At 37.0% G+C, this 21,681-nt stretch overlaps 1 protein-coding gene across 1 annotated transcript; it reads right to left on the bottom strand.

Annotated features, from left to right (window-relative positions):
- Window positions 1-853: 853 nt before the first annotated feature.
- On the bottom strand, window positions 854-1,938 carry LOC147548797 (uncharacterized). The gene has a single exon (XM_086670695.1). It carries the CDS (start codon window positions 1,887-1,889, stop codon window positions 1,038-1,040), a length of 852 nt encoding a protein of 283 aa, XP_086526821.1. The 5' UTR covers window positions 1,890-1,938; the 3' UTR covers window positions 854-1,037.
- Window positions 1,939-21,681: the final 19,743 nt, after the last annotated feature.

Genomic DNA, 21,681 nt, shown 5'->3' with positions numbered 1-21,681 from the left:
GTAAACTCTGTAAGTTTTTTAATACTAATGGTGGTCTTGATAGTAGTGACGATATTAGGGTTTGGTTGTTTTATGTGAGAGAAACAACAAGTGAATAAAATATTACATTTACTATTAACTTTTATCTAAGTCCTTTTATTTTAGCACTATTTATTAAATGATCCTTATAACGCCCTCCTTAAACTAATTTGGTAAAGGAAGAGCAAATACATAAATTGACCTTTATAACGCACTGCCTTTACTAAATGGTGTTCTTCCTACACCAAAAGCCTTGTGGATACCATAATTTTTTGGTATTGTACTTATAGTTTATTTTATTTTGTTTTAAATTAGTTATTTTATGGAGAGATTTCAATTTTTTTTTTTTAACTCTTGCAATATCTTTTTTTTCTTTTTTTCTTAAATTAGTTATTTTATTTCTAAGATGGACACGGTTACTTTTTTTTAAATAGGTTATTTTATTTCTACGAAGGACTATATTTTAAATTGAGAAGGGCTTCTAGACAATATCCTTTATTAAAAAATGATGTTTGTCCCAGTCAGCGTTTTTCCCTTCTATTTTATTATATAGATGATATAAAAGGAAATACGGAGTTTTTCGTAATACCTTAATTATGAACCTATACATAGGGATAAAATGTGAAACTTCATAATATGGTATATACTTGTAAGAGCATTTTCCTATTTTTATAGGAGATGAATTTTTAGCCCATGGACAGATGCAAATACTCGAAAAATCTAAAAGATAAGAATTGAGGTAAATATAAATTCTAGCTTAATCCACATGGATATAATCCGTGTTCTTGATCAACAAAAATGTCATTTACAATGACATCATATATCAAATTAATACTTGATAAGAAGTTTAGGAGCCTTATTAATTAATGTAAATTATAGAGTAAGCAAGCAAGAACTACATATAAGAACATTAGTGAACAATCAAAATAACCACGATTTATTCATAGAACAACAAATCAAGAGAGCAATCAAAAGTTAATTAGGACTAAATCAGAGCTAGGAATGAACTCATGATTTACTTAATTCAACTTCTTTTTATCATAATTTTTGTTGTGGAAATCTGTAAAAAGAAGAAGAAGAGAAGCACTAAATAGAAAACCAAAACCAGAACCACGAAAGCCAGAACATCCACCTCCTTCTCCTCCTCCTCCCATGAGATGAAACCATAACATTACCCCCAAACACCCAAAAGAGAATTGAAATTGAATAATCTGAATATCAGTCACCCTTTTCTTCCATGATGGTCTTCTCCCAAGACTACACAACATGTAGTAAGCATACATTATCACATGCACTGACGAGTTCGTAATCACACCAACAGCTATTAAAGACTGAGATGTCCTCACTGACATATAACATAATACAACAACAACAGCGTGATGGTACACGTGGAGGAACGATAATCTTCGATTTTTCCCTCCTCCTACTCCATTGTTTAGTAAAATCAAGAGTGTGTCAACAAATTCGACGATTTTCGAGAGATAAAATATGTAAGCCCAAAAGAAAACAGGTCCCTTTGGTGTGGTTTTGTTTGCGGGGAAGCAGAATATCCAAGGGATATTTTCCATTTGAGATAATGTGGAGAGAATGCATCCGACCGCCATAACAAAGGAGAGGACCATGAGGATGAAACTATGGACGGCTGATATGAATCGGAGGACTCCCCGATTAGACCGGGAGGGTATTTGAGGTGGTGATTTTGATGAGGTGATATAGTAGTGGATAATGGCTGTGAGAGAAAGGTAGGTGATAACGGATGTGACGACGAACCTGATCGACCCGCCGAATGTCTCTGTTGGTTTACATTCAAAATCTCTCACGGCAGGGTGATCAACTAACCAATAATGCAAGTTAGCAAAGAAACCCTTCATATCTTCTTACTTTCTCTAGCAAAATTCAATAGTTTGGAGAAAACAAGCATGAACTTTGGATCAAGTTATGAATTGATAAGTTACATATGCCTATATATATTCATCTCTCACAAGCTAGGCTGGGAAAGTATATATTGTTTATTATTAACTTATGCAATGGGCCTAATGGCCGACCTCTTACTTCAAGAACGTGGAGAATAACTCCTTTTAGTGTAATTATTATATTTATATATTTTGGGCCAAAAGTTCATTTCAGTATTAGATGGCCCAGAGATTTTTCTCGACCATAAGTCCGCGGACTAGAAATGAAATTTTTGCCCTTCCACCTTCTACGTGGCGTACGATGAAAATGACTTACTGAAAAATGATGTATTGTGAACAAACATTAGGTAGTAATATAATTAGTGATATTTTGCGTGATTTCCCGTGAGAGAAAGAAAATCTTAAAAAGAAATATGATTTTTTTTGTACATAATGTATTAAGAACGACTATATTGAGTTGTGCTTGTTCATAACCTATTATTTGTAATTATAACGTACTATATATTTGAGAAATAAAAAGTAGTTCGGAAAGAAAAACGATTTAATTTGTATTCAAATTGAAGAACAAAATAAGATATTTGTCATAATGCATAAAGAACATAAATAATATATTTTGAGAACTCATAAAAAGAATGGAAATGCTATGGTGCCCTGGAGGGTGACATAGAGGATGCCCAGTCCAGTCACCCTCCTAACGTGGCACCGTTGAAAACTTTGACCAAGATCTGGTCGTTCTAGATCGATCAAACGGTCAAGATTTAAAAAAAAAAAAAAAAAAAAAACTAGAACTAAACCCAAATCAGACTCGCCCTCTCTCTCGTCGTTCTCCCTCTATCCCGTCCCTCTTCCTCTCAATCTCTAAGCCAAATCGAAAACCTAACTTCAATGGTGATTGTTACATAACACCAATGGAAATTCCTATAATTACTGATTTAGAGATGGATTTTGATTTCTTTGGAATTTGGGTTTCTGGGGTACTTGGGGAAGGAGATGGTGATGGGGAAGATGAAGATGAATTGCATGAATTTAATGGGTTTCCACTGAGATTTTTTTCCCTGAAAAAAATGAAGTTGGGAAGTTTCCTAGGGTTTCAGGAATTGTACCATCAAGATTGTTATTAGAAACATTGAAACTTATTAGTCCTTTAACATCAATTATGGGTAAGTTTCCATTAAAACCATTATTTTGTAAGAAAAGACCAGTTAAGTGGGTAAGTGATGCAGGAGCACCTTGGCCGGGCCGGGCCCGTTAACCGTGAGCCTCTCGGCCGTATAGGCCAGTCGGCCATAACGTTAAGTTTTAGGAAAGTCCCAGCTTAGTAACATTCGTATTGAACCTAGGTTTAGGAAGTTGCATTACTTCAGTATTTTTATTATTTAGGAAAGTCCAGTTTGAGTCTATCTATTTAGGAAGTTGCATTATTTCAGTATTTCCATTATTTATGAAAGTCCAGTTTGAGTCTATCTAGGAAAGTCTAATATCCTATAAAAGGAGGTCCAGTTTGTCTTTATTATTCATGTTGAAGAGAAAAACCCCATTGAAGTTAATCAAAGTTTACAGTTTATTCAGTTATTTACAATTGTTTATAGGTATTTTGATCGTTCTTCGTATTAGTTTATTTTATTCTTAAATTCCGCTGCATCTACATCATGTGGTATTCAGAACCACCAAAGTTTTGGGCTAATAATTCTAGAATTTTTTTTCCAGACCAGTTAAATCGGTATCGTTCATATTCTATTCCTGAAGAGAGTTATACTCAATCGGATTATACTCATCAAGGGATAACGTCTCAATGCTTATGCGCATCACGTTCGTATGCGTATCGAATTTCGTACGATTATCATTGGAATCCAGGAGAAGTCGTACGAGAAAATTCATCACAACCTCCATCTTTTTATTATCCGACCACAACCGAAACACTACCACCACCACCTCCGTACTCTAATTATACACCACAACCTTCTCCTTATCAATACCAACCGTCACCACCACCACCAGTGTGTTATACACCATCACCGCCATCTTATTACTATCCAACACCAGAATCACTACAACACCAACACAACCATCTTCTCTTGACGGTTTCGCGCAACCAACACTTTCAAAGCAATCTACGTCGTTGTACGAAGAAAAAGTTTTCGATGATAAGAAGAAAGAGGATGATTCGTTGATGATGGATTCGATAAAAATGTCCCACTAACGAGCTCTCAAATCATTTGACACTTTGGACAAGCTATTCTCTTCTAAAACACCACAATCTCTTCAATTACCAGTGACTATTCTTCGAGATATGGGATATGATATTGTCGTACAAGAGGAGGATTCCGATGAAGAAGAAGAGAAAGCCGAAGATACATTCACTGAAGCAAATCCAAGTTATTTTAAAGAGGAACACGATGAATATTACAATCCTAATTTTCCTATAAACCTTCTTCAGCAACAACAATATGTCCAGAGAAATATTAATGAAGAAATTCACGACAACGAAACTCTTCCCGTTACGGAGGAAGAAGAAAAAATTGGTATGGAAACTGTAACTGAAGCAATCGATTCCTCCTCCTACACAATCAGTCTTGCTCCGACTACTCATGTACTTTACTCCAATCGTTCGGCGGTGCAGGCTTCAATTCATCACTGTAGTGGAGCCCTCGTTGATGCACAAAAGAGGTGGAATTTAAACCGGGCCGATCTAAAGGTTTTAGTCGTCTCAAGGCTACCCATGTAGGTCTAAGTGATTACAAGGAAGTTATTCATGCATCTACGAAAGGTTTTGAAATTAACCTGAATAATGAAACCCAAAAATCTGGATTAGTTGATACCCAATCTTCTTTTTCTACACCCTCTCGAAAACCCAGACCTTCAATCTTCCTTACAAACCCATACCCCTCCCAAACCACGTCGGAAATTGTACTACCTCAATCCGGTAAGAAGAACAAGGAAGAAGAAGACGATGTTTAACCCAAAGAACTCTTCCCTTCAGCAGCTCAAAGAGATTACTTGATCAAACAACAAAGCTTCGTTCCGACTTTGGACACTTCTGAATGGGCGATTCTTTTGCAAAACTGCGATCGTCTGATGTTCGTACTGGTCAGTATAGTTATATTGTTTCTGGTTACTCTCCTCTGAAACAACCCTTAGCTGAATACATCATATGTGGTGTTCTTCATCTCAATACACCAGCAAAACCATTTTCTCATGATGTTGTGACTTGGCTTGAGCGTATTCTTCGTGTTAAGAAAACTGGTCACAGGATACAGTGGTACCCTTGATCGAGCTACCCATCTGGTTAAATCCCACCAAGGTGATGGTCAAGAGTGTGTTTGTCGTGCTCGTGTTCACTCTGTTGTACCTGCTAGTGCTAAAGTTGTTAAAGCTCTTGAAAGACCTTCTGCAATCCAGGAATAAAGCATTCCGATTGCATTAACTGGAAGTGATATTCTTGCTAGAGCTAAGAACGGGACTAGAAAGACTGTTGTATTTTGTGATCACGATAACAATGTGATACAAGTTGTTATACTTGTTCCAACTCGAGAATTGGCACTTCATACTTCAAAAGTTTTCAAGGAGCTTGGGAAGTATTTGAAAATTCAAGTTATGGTCACCACAGGAGGAACCAGTCTGAAGGACGACAACATTATGTGGTTATATCCACCAGTACATATACTTGTTGGGACTCCTGGTAGAATACTTGATCTTCCAAAAAAGGGTGTGTGCGTCCTCAAAGATTTCTCAATCTTATGAATGAGGCAGACAAGCTTTTGTCTCCGGAATTTCAACTTTCAATAGAACATCTAATTCGTCTTCTACCTCCAAGCCGACAATTCCGCAACGTTTCCTGTAATTGTTAAGGATTTCAAAGATGGATATCTACACAAGTACTATGTCAATAAGCTCATGAATGAGATGACTCTTGATGGTGTATTGCGCAGCTTATTCTCTCAGAAAAATGCACGGCTGGCTCGTTCATTGGTCGGGGTACTAGAACAATGCAGTCGGGTCGTGCCCGAAACCCTTAAAAGTATGTTCCTTCGTCTTCGAGAAATTTTACGATGGTTGGCAATCTTTATTGGCTCTCCTCTTGAGGATCCTGCTGCCGACATCGTCTTTGATATTATAAAAACCTTACTTGAGTACTTTAAAATATTACAAGAGGATACTCACACCAATAGTCAGATTGTTGCAATTTTTGAAAATTTGCATACTTTTATTTGGGAACCTGGTGATTCGTTTGTCTTTATTCTTTCTCTACACTTTCATTCTTCGTATGATGGTCCAAACGTCGTTACGAGTATTCTACTTATTATTGAAAGAACAGAGGCAAGAATCGTGATGGATTGGAGGATGAATTTCAAGGTTAAAGTTTTCATAGCGGACAATATAGTATTTGCAATCTTCTTCATCAAACTATAAGATGATGGAAGATGTCGAAATTTATTGGACGTTAACTCACTACTATCGATTTTGCGTAAATCTTCGAATCGTGGGTTTCAGTTTATCGTTGGTGACTTGGTCGCTGATGGGCCTAGAAGGTCTCTCTAAAAGGTCACCACTCGCAAGTAAACGGGTGTCAAGTGATAATTCCGGTAAGACTACCGGGTCAATCCGCAGGGACTAAGTGAAACCTATTCTAAGACTTGGAAGTAACACGTTTTGGTTTTCGAAAGTGGTTTTGGTGATAAAATAAAATGAATAAAATATTAAAACAAAAAAAAGATGAACTCGAATGGGGGAAGAAGTCTAGGAGTTTCGGAATCTACCACATAAAATCATCTTTAGAACAAATAGTTAACTAGTCAATTCTCCCTTTTTATAACTCGGAATTTCAGATAATGAACTATCTTAATTCCGGAAGATATTTTCGTTTAAAACCAATAATCTATAACAATGTAATTGTTTATTTCGAAAAATAAATCTCTAAACTATTGTTTATCAATCGATAAGCATATATCATCAAAGAATCTAACCTAAGCATGACATATCAAATTTAAAAGTATAAACAATGAAAAGAAAGTCAATTCCACAAATTAAAACAATTTCAACTTTGAATCACAATCAAGAGAATTAACAAAATAAAAATATGTCTCTAAAGGTTCAAGTATGAGTTTCATCCTAAAACCCTAGAAAAAGAATGTTAGCTAATCATGATCAAGATTAAAACTAAATAAGAGAGAAAAAGGAGAAGAACTAAACTTTTCCCTCGCTGGAAATGGGTTCTTTCTGATTTTCCCTTCTGACAGCCAAACGCGCCCTAAGGAAATCGATTTTCTCGTCTTCTCGGAAACAATTTCTCTGTGGGAAAATAATTTTCCTACGGATTTTCTCGTCTTCCCCGCTGTGTTCTCTTTCTAACTTTTTGTTTCTTTCTCACTCTAATGTTTTCTCTCTCTTCTCACCCTCTCTGTTTCTCTTTCTCACTAACAGAAATAATAAAGGGAAGATAACAATATCAATCCGACTGAAAGAAACAAAGAAGAAGAAGATTAAAAACTCTATTTATTTTCTCTTTCTCTGTAATTTCTCTCTTTCTCTCTTTCTCTCTCTCTCTTTCTCTCTCTCTCTCTCTCTCTCTCTGTAATTTTTCTCTCTCTCACAAAGAAGAAAAACATCAATAACAAAAAAAGAAATATGATAATTGATCGGCCTAAAAGGTTACACCTAAATAGGTCCATACCCGCAAATATACGGGCGCCAAGTAGTAATATCCCGGTAAGACCGGAGTCGATTCGCAGAGACTAGTCAAACCTATTCTAATACTTAGAAGTAACAGATTTTCTTTTCAAAATTGGTTTTTGGTGATTAAAGAATAAAGGGTTATTTCCCATATGGCCCCCTACTTTGTGACCAGCTTCCCGCCTGGCCCCCCACTTTACGAAAAATACCCATATGGCCCCCTTCCGTTATAACACCGTCATTCTCTCTTTTTCTCTCTCTGCCATGTCACGCCCCATCATCTGTTACGCCACCTCATCACCTTCTCCGGCAAAGGTCGCCGGCCAGCCAAATTTCCGGCCGGCGACCTTCAAACTAAATTTTTTTTTTCTCTCTCCTCTCTCTCTCACTAAATTTTTTTTTTTTTTTCTTTCCCCTCTCTCTCTCTAGATCTAGAGAGAGAGGATTGATCCGTTCAAGGTCTGTTTGGACCTTGAACGGATCTGTTAAAGGTCTGAACATACCTTGAACGGATCTGTTCAAGGTCTGTTCAGACCTTGAACGGATCAATCCTCTCTCTCTCTAGATCTAGAGAGAGAGAGGGGAAAGAAAAAAAAAAAATTAGTGAGAGAGAGAGGAGAGAGAAAAAAAAATTAGTTTGAAGGTCGCAGGCCAGAAATTTGGCCGGCCGGCGACCTTTGCCGGAGAAGGTGATGAGGTGGCGTAACAGATGATGTGGCGTGACATGGCAGAGAGAGAAAAAGAGATGGAGGAGAGAGAATGACGGTGTTATAACGGAAGGGGGCCATATGGGTATTTTTCGTAAAGTGGGGGGCCAGGCGGGAAGCTGGTCACAAAGTAGGGGGCCATATGGGAAATAACCCAAGAATAAAATATGAAAACAAATAAAAATGGACTCAAATGGGGGGAGAAGTCTAGGGGTTTCGGAATCTACCACATAAAATCATCTTTAGAACAAATGGTTAACTAGTGAATTCTCCCTTTTTGTAACTCGAAATTTCAGATAATGAACTATCTTAATTTCGGAAGATATTTTCGTTTAAAACCAATAATCTATAACAATGTAATTGTTTATTTCGAAAAATAAATCTCTAAACTATTATTTATCAATCAATAAGCATATATCATCAAAGAATCTAACCTAAGCATGATATATCAAATTCAAAAGTATAAGCAATGAAAAGAAAATCAATTCGACAAATTAAAACAATTTCAACTTTGAATCACAATCAAGAGAATTAACAAAATAAAAACATGTCTCTAAAGGTTCAAGTATGAGTTTCATCCTAAAATCCTAGAAAAAAAATGTTAGCTAATCATGATCAAGATTAAAACTAAATATGAGAGAAAAAGGAGAAGAACTCAACTTTTTCTCGCTGGAAATTACTTTTTTCTAATTTTCCCGTCTGGCAACCAAACGCGCCCTAAGGGAGCAGTTTTCTCGTCTTTTCGAAAACAATTTCTCTGTGGGAAAATAATTTTCCCACAGATTTTCTCATCTTCCTCAACTAATTTCTCTCTCTGTTTTATTTCAATCTTTCTACAATTTTTTTGTCTTTAACTCTCTGTTTCTTTCTTTCTCTCACAAAAATCAATTACACAGTAGAAGAAGGAAGAAGAAGAAAAGATGATGAACTCTGATTTTATTGGATTTCTCTATCAATCTCTCTACAACCACTCTTGCTCTCTCTATATTTTCTCTCACAAAAAAGAAAAGATTACAGAAGATAAAGAAATTGACAATAAAAGATGATGGTTTCTCTCACTCTCTTTCTGATTGATGTTGACGCAGCAGAATAATTAAAGAACAATAAAATAAACTAAGAATAATTAAAGAAAACTGTAAGAAACGATAAAATAAACTTAAATTTTTAATAACTTCAATGGTTTTTCTCTTCAAGGTGAATAATAACATAGACTAGATCTCCTTTTATAAGATAATAAACCTTCCTAGATAGACTCAAACTAGGATTCCTAAAATAATAAACTACTCAAACATAGAAACTTAAAATTAAAGAAATATCAAATTAAAGTAACTTCTCTTCTACTAAATAAACTACTATTATGACCCAATAGGGTGTGGGCACGCGTGGACGTGGGCCCACACGCTTATGCGCCTGCATCAGCACCCCGTTCCTCAGAAGGTTCGTCCCGAACCGATTGTAAGATGGAAGCAAGTTCATCAGATACTTTCGCAATCGGTAACAAGGTGATAATCTTCTTCATCCATGGAAACTCATAAACGTTCAAACGACCCTTGTAAATAGCATCCACATCTGACTGCCAAGGGCATCCCAAAATAATATGACAAAGATCCATATCGGTAACATCACAAGTAATGTCAGATAAATAGAAAGAGCCAAAAGAGAGGGAAAAGGTACACATTCGATCAACACGGGTAGCAGTACCGGATTGAATCCAAGCAGTATGATAAGGGTGTGGTTTTGGAATAGTAGGAATACCCAAGTAAGCCACAAGTTTGGAAGAAATCAAATTTTCCACACACCCATTATCAATAACAATCGTACAAACTTTGTTCAAGACCGTTCCTCGTGTAACAAATAAATTTTTCCGTTGAGAAAGGTCATGTTCAAGAGGAGTAAAAAGTACCCGACGAGTGACTAACATAACACGGTCACCTGAATCCGGGTCAATATTGACATGATCGGTCTCCTCATCCAAGTAATCCTGTTTTTCCTTTAAATTTGCCTTACCACGTAACGGGCAATTATTAGAATAGTGACCTGTCTCAAAGCAACTATAACACTTACCTGGAGGTTGTTTTTTGTAAGGATTTTCAGGAACAATCTTAGCTCCATCATCCGATTTTTTCGAAAGATCAGTATCATCCGTAGGTTGTCGAATATAATTAATACGATTGTAGTTCCCCCTGTAAATAGATCTAGAATCCGATTCAAAAGAACGAGCCACACTAATACATTCCGATACGGAAGAGAATGGACGGAGGTTGACAAGATCCTTAATGTCACCTCGAAGGACATCTTTAAATTTTTCCAATTTCATGGATTCAGTATCGGGTAGATTAAGTCGAGTACTTAAACGCTGAAATTCGGAGGCATATTCCTCAACTGAACGTCGTCCGACGACAACGAAGATATTCCAGACATAACTGATTTTCATAATCGGGAGGGAGGAAACGGGCCATCATAAGTGGCTTAAGTTCAGACCACGAGGATATGGGAGGAAGATTTGATAACCGTCGTTGTTCAGATTCTTGTTTCCACCATGTTAAAGCTGTTTTTGAAAGATATCCGGTGACACATCTAACCTGTTCTTGTCCATATACCTGCATAACATCGAAGAAGATTTCCATTCGGCTATATAATCCAAAAAGTTTTTAATGTTGATTGAACCGTCATATGTCGGGACGTCCATTCGGACACGGTACATAGAAGAAGGTGGTGGAGAATCGTGATTATCCTCTAGGTGATAGTCATCTGGTTCATTATACTTGGGACGGGGACGAGTATAACGGTTACGTTGCATGGACCCGTTATGATGTGGTTCCGGAAAGGGGGGTCGGGTTTTGGTTCTAGCCGGTTCATAAAGGTGTGATCGATTTGGTGGACGGGCTTCATGATGGTAAGGGGAGTAGTCGGGCTCAAATAGGTCTTCTCGGTTTTGGGTATGGGTTAACGGGGACCCTATGTCTCGGTTATGAGAGGGAGGCGGGTAGGCAGTGGGTCGGGTGATGGCCGGTTCGGGTATACGGGTTCGGGTAGGTTGGTAGCTATCGGCAAAGTCATGGGCGTGGTGGGTTACGGTTTTCGGTTCGTGGAGATGGGAGGGGTGGTGACTATCGGTTTGTTGGTGAGAAGAGGGTGTTCCTCGATTGGGCGTGAGATGTGGAGAGATGGCACGAGAGTGTTGGCGAATATGTGTGTCCATGTTGGTTCGTGAGGGTTCGGTGTGGCGGCTTTGGGTTTGGGTTTCGAGTGGGATGGTGTTTGGTGAATAATATTGCCGAGGTGTTTGAAAGGGGTACGGTTGGGTGATACTTGGGTTGGTAGTAGAATGATGGGAGAACGATTCGGGTTGGTTTGATGTTTGTTGTTCGTTGAAGGAGAAAGTTGGTGTGGTTGGAATGGTTGTAGGGTTTATGTATGTTGGTGGGAAAACCGGTGAGAGTGGTGATGTAAGGCTGATGTGAATCGGTGGGAGGAAAGTGGTCGGGATTGGGTTAGTGTTAGGTTGTCCAAGTAGGGAATTTGAAATTGGTGTTGTGGTTGGGAGTGGTAATGATGTTTGAATGGAAGTAGTAGAAGAAGGAGTGGTGGTAAAAGAGGGAGACTTACATATGCCTTCGAGTTGTTTAGATAACTTCATGATGGAATCATTGACTTGATCGAATTTTTCCATATTTTCCTTCTTGTAATTTTCGAAAGCTTCTTCCAATTTTGTAACCGAGGATAACTTCTTGTTGATGTTGTCCCATTCGGAGGCAAAAGTTGGTGCCTTCTCTTTGATTGTTGGAGTAGGAACGGTAGGATTAACCATTGTGATTGGTTAAAAAAAATGGCTCTGAATACCACTTGATGTAGACGCAGCGGAATAATTAAAGAACAATAAAATAAACTAAGAATAATTAAAGAAAACTGTAAGAAACGATAAAATAAACTTAAATTCTTAATAACTTCAATGGTTTTTCTCTTCAAGGTGAATAATAACATAGACTAGATCTCCTTTTATAAGATAATAAACCTTCCTAGATAGACTCAAACTAGGATTCCTAAAATAATAAACTACTCAAACATAGAAACTTAAAATTAAAGAAATATCAAATTAAAGTAACTTCTCTTCTACTAAATAAACTACTATTATGACCCAATAGGGTGTGGGCACGCGTGGACGTGGGCCCACACGCTTATGCGCCTGCATCACTGATTATTCTATAGGTTGAGCTTAAAGAGAGGGATCTCTCCCCAAAACCGAGATATCCTACCAATCTCCTTGTTCTCTATTTTATAGCAGTAGAAGAAAAAAAATCATTTGAAAATAGCTGATTCTCTGTTTGTCTCTCGCAATAAAATCTCCATATCTGTCTGATTCAATAATCTATCCCAAGATGGTTGCAAATCAGAGAGGAGAATAAGTTTCCTCTTTTTCTCTTCTTCCAGTTATCCCTTTAATTCTTATTACCCTATTATGTGTGAGGAGACGACCAGGTTCATTGATTTCGGCTCCTTGAATATCTCTTTTGAAACCAGTCGAATCTCTCTGAAAATTGCAACCAAATCAACTTCTTCTTTTATCTCCATGATACTCTCTCTATATATTTATTCCCAATAAGCAATCTGTCTTTGATCTTCAAGAATCTCCAGCTATTTCTTTCTTCTCAACTGTAAATAGAGAGTTCTCTCTCAATCTTCTTTGTAGATTTCTAGCTATCTATATCAAAATCAAATCCTACTTCTTCATTCTCTCCTTCTTCTTAAAGAGAAGATTATCTTTCCCTTACTACATTCTCATCTTTCACGTTATGTAATCTGGCCTTTCCAAAAGTTTGGAGATAAAAGAATGAGAACGGGAGGGGAAGTTGCCTTAATTGTGGGATCCCAATCACGTGTAGATTCCTAACATTGTCAAGAGGAAGATTCGATGTATCATGGAGCAGCGAAAGAAGTTGAAACACGCACACTGAAGCCACTAGATCGAACAGGTCTCACGTAAGACGTCGGATCAAAGAACGCGTGGAGATGAAGGGATCGATCGTCCCGGACCACTGTAGAATCCTAAGTCCATGTGTAGTGAATTTCATACTCTAGGACATTCCGAAACTGTACCACATGCACCCAACAGTATCCCACTCACGCACAGATCGCCTCACGTACTCCCGCTAGATCTTACCCACGTGTCATCTAGTTGACTTGGTTACAATCTTTGACTCCAATCTTTGACTTGGGCTAACTCTCTCCTCCGGATTCCGATTCAACTTCTGTTTTCGCCTACGAGTTTGTCATGGACTCTAATTCTCATCCGTGAATCAACCTAGGTCAGAATTATCAGAATCTCGAAATGACTAAAATGCCCTTTTGTGCGTTTTTTATCCGCTTTTCGTGCTCAACTCCTTAAAAGACACCTGAGTAAGAGAAAACACCAATTCATCAGAGTAACTGTTCGAAATGGACTAACTAACCCAAGTTAAGAGATTCAGATGGGACATTTTCATGTCTTATCAATAATGAATGAGTACACAGAAAATGATTTCAAATGAGCTTTCTTCTTCTCTGCCCCAACCTAGAGATATCTTTAATCTTCTCACTCTCTCTCTCTAATATCTCGTTTCAGCCCGAGAGTGGACTCCCCAAAAGGTGAGACCCCCAAATCACTTGTTGCTCTCTGTTTCTTATAGCTAAGAAGAAAACAGTCCACCTCCTCTCTCAATCAATCCCATCCTCTATCCAATATTTCCTTCTTCTTTTAGAATCATCTCTTGAATCAAACATCTCATCTCTGAATATCCCTTTCTCTAAAAACAGCTATGGAAATCTCCAACTCTCTTGGTAATAATACCTCAAATTTCAGTACTGTAAATAGAGAATTCTCTCTCTAGAAATATTTGTTTTGATCAATCCCAACTCTAACTCGATCTTCTGTAAGAAAATAGAAATTGTATTGATTTCCTAGCTATTACATAAGTTCTTTATAAAGAGTTAGTCCCACATTGTAAAACTAGAATTAATTAAAAAAATTAGACTAATCGATTATTTTTTGTTGAGTCATGTCTAATTGTCCATTTCATGACATTTTATGGAATTTATGACCATTTTTTCTTAAATTTGTTATTCATATTATATTGTTGTGGATAAAACTTCGTTTAGTTAGCTAAACAACATGATCATAAACTCATTTTACAGCATTTCTAATCCAAAATTCAAAAAATCATAATTCGTCCTAAAAGTCAAACCTCAATTTATATATTTATTCACGAAGCATCTCCAATAGGAGACTAAAAAAAAAAAAATCTAAAAAATTTAGGTGTCTAGTCTCAATCGAGGGTGCTTAAGTTTAATTCATAGGGAAAATTAGTTATTTTAGAAGGTTTCTTATTGGCTCAAAACTAATTTTTTATGACTAGGACACACTAAGAGCATCTTCAATAGGAGACTCGATCTCTAAAGTTGGAAGTGTCAGGTAGAATTTTTAGAGTTTGTGTTAAAGATCCATCTCCAATGAGATACTCTATCGGAACTCTAAGATGATATAGAGGTAGTTATTTTAGAGATCGTTAAGACAACACTCTAAATTTAGTGTGTCATCCTAGGGATCTTCAAGTGTTCTCGTCATGAAACTTTAGTTGGGTAAAGATGGAACTGAAAAGTTCCTCAAATATCGACATGAGGTAATTGAAAAGCAAATAAATTAAACATAGTAAGTTTAAAAAAAAAGATGTTGTTGCTTTTCGGAGGACATACAGAACATTCATGCAACTTCTCATGTTCAACAAAGTGGCTAAACTAGGGTGTCCAAATCGACGGTGCTAAAGATCAAACGACTCGTTGAAGTAAATATTAATGTCATAAGAAATATGAAGAGTTCACTATCAGCTAGACCTAAGCCCGATTGTAGTTCTTTCAGCATTGCCTCAAGAAGTGGTCGATTACAATTTTTTGACTTAAAATCGGAGCAACAATAGTGTTGGATGGACCTAAAACAGCTAATGTGACTTATAATTTAGAGCATCTCTCCAAGGTAAGCAGTTCAAACTGGAGAGTGTAAAAGTAAATAAATTGAAGATCACTAGAAGTCATGCCATGCAACAACTGCTCAAGCAAGGTCATCGGGAGTTTTGTATCAAATTTCAAGGATAATAAAGATTAGACTAGTCCCAATATACATATAGATATTAAATCCTTGATTAGACAAGTGGTTGTGGTATTTTCAACGCCAACAAGTTTTCCACTTGTGAGAAGTCACGGTCATTGCATTGGTTTACATCCTAATGGTTCACTAATCGATGTTCGACCATATAGGTATGCTTTTGGTCAAAAGAATGAAAATAAGAAAATAATGAAAGAACTACTGTAATATGGGTTAATGCGACCGAGTACAAGCCCTTTCTCCTTGCCTATAATATTGTTAAAGAAAAATGATGATACATGACGTATGTGCATTGGTTACAAAACACTAAATCAAACAATAGTGAAGGACAAATATTCCTATACTAGTCATAGATGTATTATTAACAGAGTTGCATGGGGTTTTGTATTTCTCGAAACTAGACTTAAGGTTTGGGTACCATCAGATGAGAATGCAGTTGTGGGATGTACATAAAATTGCATTCCAAACACATGATGATCAATATTAGTCTGTTGTCATGCCGGTTGAATAGTTAGGACATGACAAGTCAACTACGACCATTTTTGTTGGTTTGATGATACATTGGTTTATAGTTCAAATTGAAATTTACACCTTGAGCATCTTAGAGAAATATTACAGATACTAAAAAATACCAACCCAAGGTAAAATTGAGTAAGTATTTATTTAGTACCAAAAAGTTGAATAATTAGGATATGACATCACTAAATGACGACGTTATCTTGTACCAAGAAGGTTCGTGGTGAAGGTAGATCAACAAAGTTTGAAGTACTTTTTGGAGGTTGAGGCAGTCACTCTTGTGTAATAAACATGGAATGATAAATTGTTGGGCTAGGATAATACAATTCAGTACAAATCTGGTAGCCAAAATATCTCGTAAGTATGAGTCGAGTGAATTATCGAAAATTCCATATGTGAGTTGTTCGTCGATGAATGATCAACAAGTTGAGTTAAAAAAAATTCGTGGATAGTAAGTTTTATACAAAAGATGAACAAATCCTCTTTCAGTGAGAACAATTTGAAATTAAGAAGGGTACTAAAGAACTTTCGAGGAACTCAGTTTTCGTATGTCCAAAATCTAGATAGAAACTATTGTTATTAGTTGAGTTTCCTTTAGCACCCACGCTAAGACCTGCATGGCAACTAAAGACTACAAAGCAACTCTCAAAGTTGTTTTACTGGATGGGTATGAATCGAGATTTCAAGGAATATATTGCTACTTCTGACACGTGTCAGAAAATAAATATACCACCCTCTCTCACGCAGAATTCCAGCAACCATTATCAATCCCTGCAACTATTTAGACTGATATATATATATATATATGTGGATTTCATAGAAGAGTTACCGTAGTTATGAGGAAAATTAGTAATTTTGCTAGTGGTAGATCGTCTCACTAAGTATAGCTATTTTAGGGCGTTGAAACACCCATTCGCAACAGCTACAGTTAATCAAAAAAACTCAAAAACGGTCGATAAATTGCATGTGTTTCCCGCATTAATAATATCCGACAGACAAGCAGTATTAACTAGTAATATATGACAAGAGTTATTTTGTTTGTAGGGTACTACACTTAGGATGAGTTCAGTATACCACACTCAAACCGATGGTCAATAAGAATGCTTTATAGAAGATAAACAAAAAATTTGGGCTTTAACTACCATTAGCAGAATATTAGTACAATACTTTGTAGCATACATCAACAAAAACAATCCTTTTTGAGACATTAAATGGGTATTACCTCCCATATTAGCATCATATTTCAGGTGAAACACACACTGCACATTATATGAAGTACTTATCTGTAGGGGTCAAATTATTTCTAACCTCAAGAGTCGTCTTAATAATGTCCAAAGTGAGATAAAACAAAATGCCGACAAAGGGCAAAAGGATGTAGTATTCAAATGGTAAACTACGTGTATTTAAAGTTGCAACCAAATCGGCAAAGTTTTACAGTAAGAAGGGTGTCTCAGAAAATTATCCCTGATGTGCTATGACTCATATAAAATATTGGGAAGAAGACATTTCTCCCCAATATTGCAGTTGATGATGAATTTGCCAAGTGTAGAAGATGAGAAAGACGCAATGCTGACTAAGATGAAGACAATCCTTAAGAACAAGTATGTTACCAAAGGGAGGAAGAATGATAGAGAAACCGACAGCAATTAGTAGGATACTGAAAAGCTTTTTTACTTCATTAAGAAGTCTTTTCTCTTATCAAAATATTTCATAGTTATTTAATATTAGGAGTTTCTATATATTGAATTATCAGGAATTATAGTTCAAGTCTAACTAAGAGTACTAATTCAAGTCTAAATTGTCAAGTTGTAACTCTATATATATGGTCGAATTCATAGTAGTGAGGGACATATTTTTTTAAAGTAATTAATCAAGTTCATTTTAATATTATGTCTATCTTTGACTAGCCTTGACAAGGACCTGAACGTTTTTATCACCTTACCATTTGCTATTTGGTGGATGATTTAGACGGACCGTAACAACCACTCTATCACTAGAGTGGAATCATCCATGGGTCAAATTTTACTTGCGGGGGCTACAATTTCAGCCTTTAGAGTAATCAATTAGTTAAGAATATTTTAACGCGAATTGGGAATTTCTACTTAGTAGTATGTAATTTATCGCTGTATTTTTTGTTTTACTTATTTTGGTTTACTTATTTTTTTCCGCTTTTTTTCCGTAGGGGTCAAATTGTTTCTAACCTCAAGAGTCGTCTGAATAATGTCTAAAGTAAGATAAAACAAAATGCCGACAAAGGGCAAAATGATGTAGTATTCAAATGGTAGACTACGTGTATTTAAAGTTGCAACAAAATCGACAAAGTTTTACAGTAAGAAGGGTGTCTCAAAAAATTATCCCCGATGTGCTATGACTCATATAAAATATTGGGAAGAAGACATTTTTCCCCAATATTGTAGTTGATGATGAATTACCAAGTGTAGAAGATGAGAAAGAGGCAATGCTATGATGGAAATGTTAGTGTATTTGTAAATGATAATTAGTATAATTGTATAGGTTTGGTTTATTGGTATTTTACTTTCTATTCAAGGACAACATTGTAATTGTACTTTTGGCTCTCTCAATATAAATACAAACACTACCCTATTGATTAGGGTATCTTGACTTCAAAACTTTACATGGTATCAAGAGCCAATCCCTAGAAAACTTCTTCTTCTTCACTTGGTTTTCAGTGTATCTTCTCCTTTTTCTCTTCTTCAATGGCCGAACCCATCACTGTTTCTGTTTCATCTCCTCCTTCTCAAACCCACCCTCAACCTCAATCTCCCTTCCCTGCTCTTTCTAACATAGCCAACCTAGTCTCTATTAGACTAGATAACACAAATTACTTACTTTGGAAAAGCCAACTCCTACCCATCCTCCATTCTCAAGACCTCTTCAAGTTCATCAATGGCTCATTCCCACCTCCATCTGAATTTCTACCCTCCTCTTCTGACTCTACTAATCCACCTGAAAGGAACCCTGAGTATGTTTATTGGTATAGAATTGACCAAATGTTACTATCATGGCTAAATGCCACACTAACCGAGCCAATCTTAAGTCAAGTTCTTGGATTAACTTCATCCAAAGAGGTATGGGAGTCACTTGAGAGAAATTTCTCCTCTATTAACTCTGCACGTTTAATGAATCTCAAACTCCAACTTCAAACTATCAAAAAGGGCACTCTCTCTGTATCTGAGTATCTTCTTCGAATCAAAACAATTTCAGACTCTCTCTCGGCTATAGGGCATTCTGTTGCTGACTCTGAACTTGTTCTTATTGTGCTTTCAGGCCTTGGCCCTGATTATGAAGGGTTTGTAACATCTATCACCACTCGTTTGGTTCCCCCCACTTACTCTGAACTTCATTCACTGCTTTTAACTCATGAGTTTCGTCTTGAACTCACCAAACCTACTATTCCTCAACCCACTGCCTTTGTAGCTCAATCTCCTCCTTACTCTCATCGTGTTCCTCAATATTCTAACCAAAGAGGAAACAGGGGTCGACACAGTAGAGGTGGTTATCGTGGTAACAGGAGTTATCACTCAAACAGAGGATCAAACTTTCGAAACACCTCCTCTGTTCTTGGACCTCCACCATCTTCTTCACCTATCATATGTCAATACTGTGGGAAGATGGGTCATACAGCAAGACAGTGCTACAAACTTCAAAACACTTCTGAATTAGCTCACTCCTTTGCTGCTATGGGCATTGATGCTGCTCCTATTGATCCAAATTGGTACATTGACTCTGGTGCTTCTATGCACATTGCTTCTGATATTGCATCTACCTCTGCTCGATCTGAAGCTCATGGTCCTGAACAAGTCATGGTGGGAACAGGTCAGTTAGCCTCTGTTTCTGGTATTACAACCATCTCTTTCCCATCAACTCCAATATCTCTTAAAAATGTCTTAATTGTACCATCATTTAAAAAGAACCTTATCTCTGTCTCTCATCTTCTTCATGATTTTAATTGCTTTGTGGTATTCCATCGAAATGGTTTCTTTGTTCAGGACATTCCAACAGGGAGGAGACTCCTAGTAGGAACGATTGATCAAGGTCTGTTTCGCCTATCTCTTCCCAAAGCTTCTCAACCACCAGTGTCCCTGCTTACTTCATCTCCTCCCAAAGCTTTTTCTACCACTTCTGACGTTTGGCATCGACGTCTTGCTCATCCTCACCTGAAAATTTTTAATTTTATTGTTAAGAACAATGATTTGCAAATTAAAAAGTCTGTAATGAACTTCTCAAATTGCTTAAGTTGTGTTTCAAGCAAACATCATCGTCTTCCATTTAATTATGTTGTTCATCATTCATCTGCACCTAATGAGATCATACATTCTGATCTATGGGGTCCTTCCCCTGCAATTTCTAGTTCAGGCCATCGATATGTTCTTCTATTGATCGATGACTTTACAAGGTTCACTTGGTTATATTTTTTGAAAGCTAAATCAGAGGTTACATTTCATTTTAAAAACTTCAAAGCTTCTGTGGAGAAGCAATTTGGTACCAACATAAAAACACTTCAATCAGATGGTGGTGGAGAGTATGTTAACTCTGATTTATCCAATTATCTTATCCAAAATGGAATACAACATCGTCGTTCTTGCCCTCACACTCCACAACAAAATGGAGTTGCAGAGCGTAAAATCAGACATTTAGTAGAGACTTCTCTTTGTCTTCTTCACCAAAGTTCTGTTCCATTAACATATTGGCCAGATGCTTTTCAAACAGCAATATATACTATTAATCGTCTTCCAACTCCTGTTCTAAATTACATGTCTCCATTCGAAAAGTTATTTCATATCAAACCCACTTATGAATTTCTTCGAACTTTCGGCTGTAGATGCTTTCCGCTTCTGTCTCCTTATCGAACATCAAAACTTGATATTAAAACCAAACCCTGCATCTTCCTTGGCTACAGCCCTAACCACAAAGGTTATAAATGTCTTGATGTGGATTCATCTCGCGTTTATGTCTCTCGTCATGTTCTATTTGATGAGAATTTGTTTCCTTTCTCTGTATCTTCTTCTTCATCCCCAAATTCGCCCAATTTCAAAAACCCTAAAATTTCCCCTATTTCGTTAGAATGGACGGTCAGAGATTGGATCCCTATTTCTTCTAACGGTCATTTGGTTAATGCTGAATCAACGCGTCTTTTACACGCGTCGTCTTCTCCGCTGCCAAATCAGACTGACTCTCCAGCTGGTGGTCCACAACCTGCCACAAATACCACCCCACTACTCCCTGTTGACAACTCTGCTTTGTCATCTTCTACTGCCACGGTTCCCTCTAATTCTCTGCCATCTGTGTCCCCCACTACCACTTTACCCCTTCCTTCCTCTAATTCTATTCAGAACACAAATTCGTCTTCATCTACTTTACCAAATCAGTCATCTGCAAATGACGACAACACCATCAACCGTCCCTCAAACCCTAATTCTTCATCTATTCACCCTATGATCACAAGATCTCGTGATGGAACCAGAAAACCTAAGATCCTTCTCTCTCAATCAATTTCGTCTTCCCCTTACCATGAACCCTCAACATTTCATCATGCCTCGAAACACCCTCACTGGAGAAAAGCTATGGAGGAAGAAGTATCGGCTCTTATTAAGAATAGAACTTGGTCCTTAGTTCCACCACCGTCTAATGCAAATATCATAGATTCCAAATGGATTTACAAGGTCAAACAGAAATCAGATGGATCGATTCAACGGTACAA

The sequence above is a fragment of the Eschscholzia californica genome, unplaced genomic scaffold (assembly GCF_041429995.1).
Source record: "Eschscholzia californica isolate CP2 unplaced genomic scaffold, dmEscCali1.0.p SCAF_3, whole genome shotgun sequence".
NCBI lineage: Eukaryota > Viridiplantae > Streptophyta > Magnoliopsida > Ranunculales > Papaveraceae > Eschscholzia > Eschscholzia californica.
This window is presented reverse-complemented; position numbering and strand designations above follow the sequence as displayed.